The sequence below is a fragment of the Gregarina niphandrodes genome, assembly GCF_000223845.1.
Source record: "Gregarina niphandrodes unplaced genomic scaffold scaffold00223, whole genome shotgun sequence".
Taxonomy (NCBI): domain Eukaryota; phylum Apicomplexa; class Conoidasida; order Eugregarinorida; family Gregarinidae; genus Gregarina; species Gregarina niphandrodes.
The window spans coordinates 1-959 of record NW_011645983.1 but is presented as its reverse complement, the minus strand read 5'-3'; the positions used below and the strand labels follow the sequence as shown (position 1 = coordinate 959).

General features: G+C 39.4%; 1 protein-coding gene across 1 annotated transcript; it reads right to left on the bottom strand.

The window, feature by feature from the left end:
• Positions 1–92: 92 nt before the first annotated feature.
• GNI_226970 (IS4 family transposase) lies at positions 93–851 on the bottom strand (the record flags this gene model as incomplete). The annotated part of the gene is made up of 1 exon (XM_011135640.1): positions 93–851. The coding sequence occupies one exon, from the start codon at positions 849–851 to the stop codon at positions 93–95; it is 759 nt and encodes a 252-aa protein (XP_011133942.1).
• Positions 852–959: the final 108 nt, after the last annotated feature.

Here is a 959-nt window from a genome sequence, read left to right as displayed (position 1 = left end):
AGTATCAGTATGCAGTTCTTCATTTTCTGTGACGCAATTATAGAATGTTCAATTTATATCTCCTTAAAAATTATGTCAACCCGTTGGCGGAATTAAAATAGCGCATATTTAACTCTGCCAATAGGCTTTTCATTTTTGTAATTAATATATTGGAGGATTGTAAGTGCGCTAATCTTCCCGATAATCCGGGCAAACAATCCATCTGTATCTTTCGCATAATTCCTTATAATCATAAACTGGTCACACAATTGCGAGAATAGGGTTTCAATTCTTTTTCTCGCTTTGGCAAAAGCTGGGAATGTTGGCTTCCATTCTTTTTGATTACATCTGTATGGTACCTCCAATCTGATATTGGCAGTTTCAAACAGATCCAATTGTACTTGGGCACTTATATATCCTCTGTCCCCTATGACTGTACAATTACTATAATCCACTTTCACATCCTTCAGGTAATGAATGTCATGCACACTTGCCTTAGTGAGGTCAAAGGAGTGGATGACACCACTTAACCCACAGACTGCATGGAGTTTATACCCATAGTAATACATGCTTTGTGATGCGCAGTAGCCTACCCCAGGTGCTTTACTAAAATCCTTCTTTCCCATACTGCAACGTTTGGAACGGGCAATACGACATACTTCTATCGGTTTCGAATCAATACAGAAATAGTCTTCACCACCATCCATTTTAGCAACCATTCTTTCTCGGATTGCATTACATAGGGAGGAAGTTATTTTACGTCTGTCATTGTATTGTCGGCGGGAAATAAGGTTGGGTATTTCAACTCTATATTCCTGTAGATTTGCAAATAACAGCGACTCACTGTCAATACCAACAGCCTCTGATGCCATGTTCAAAGCCACTACTTCAAGGTCTGAGAATTTAGGGACGACTCCTCGTCTTGGCACATTCCCAGATTCATTGACTAAATTGCCGGCAATTTGTTTGCATATGTTCAG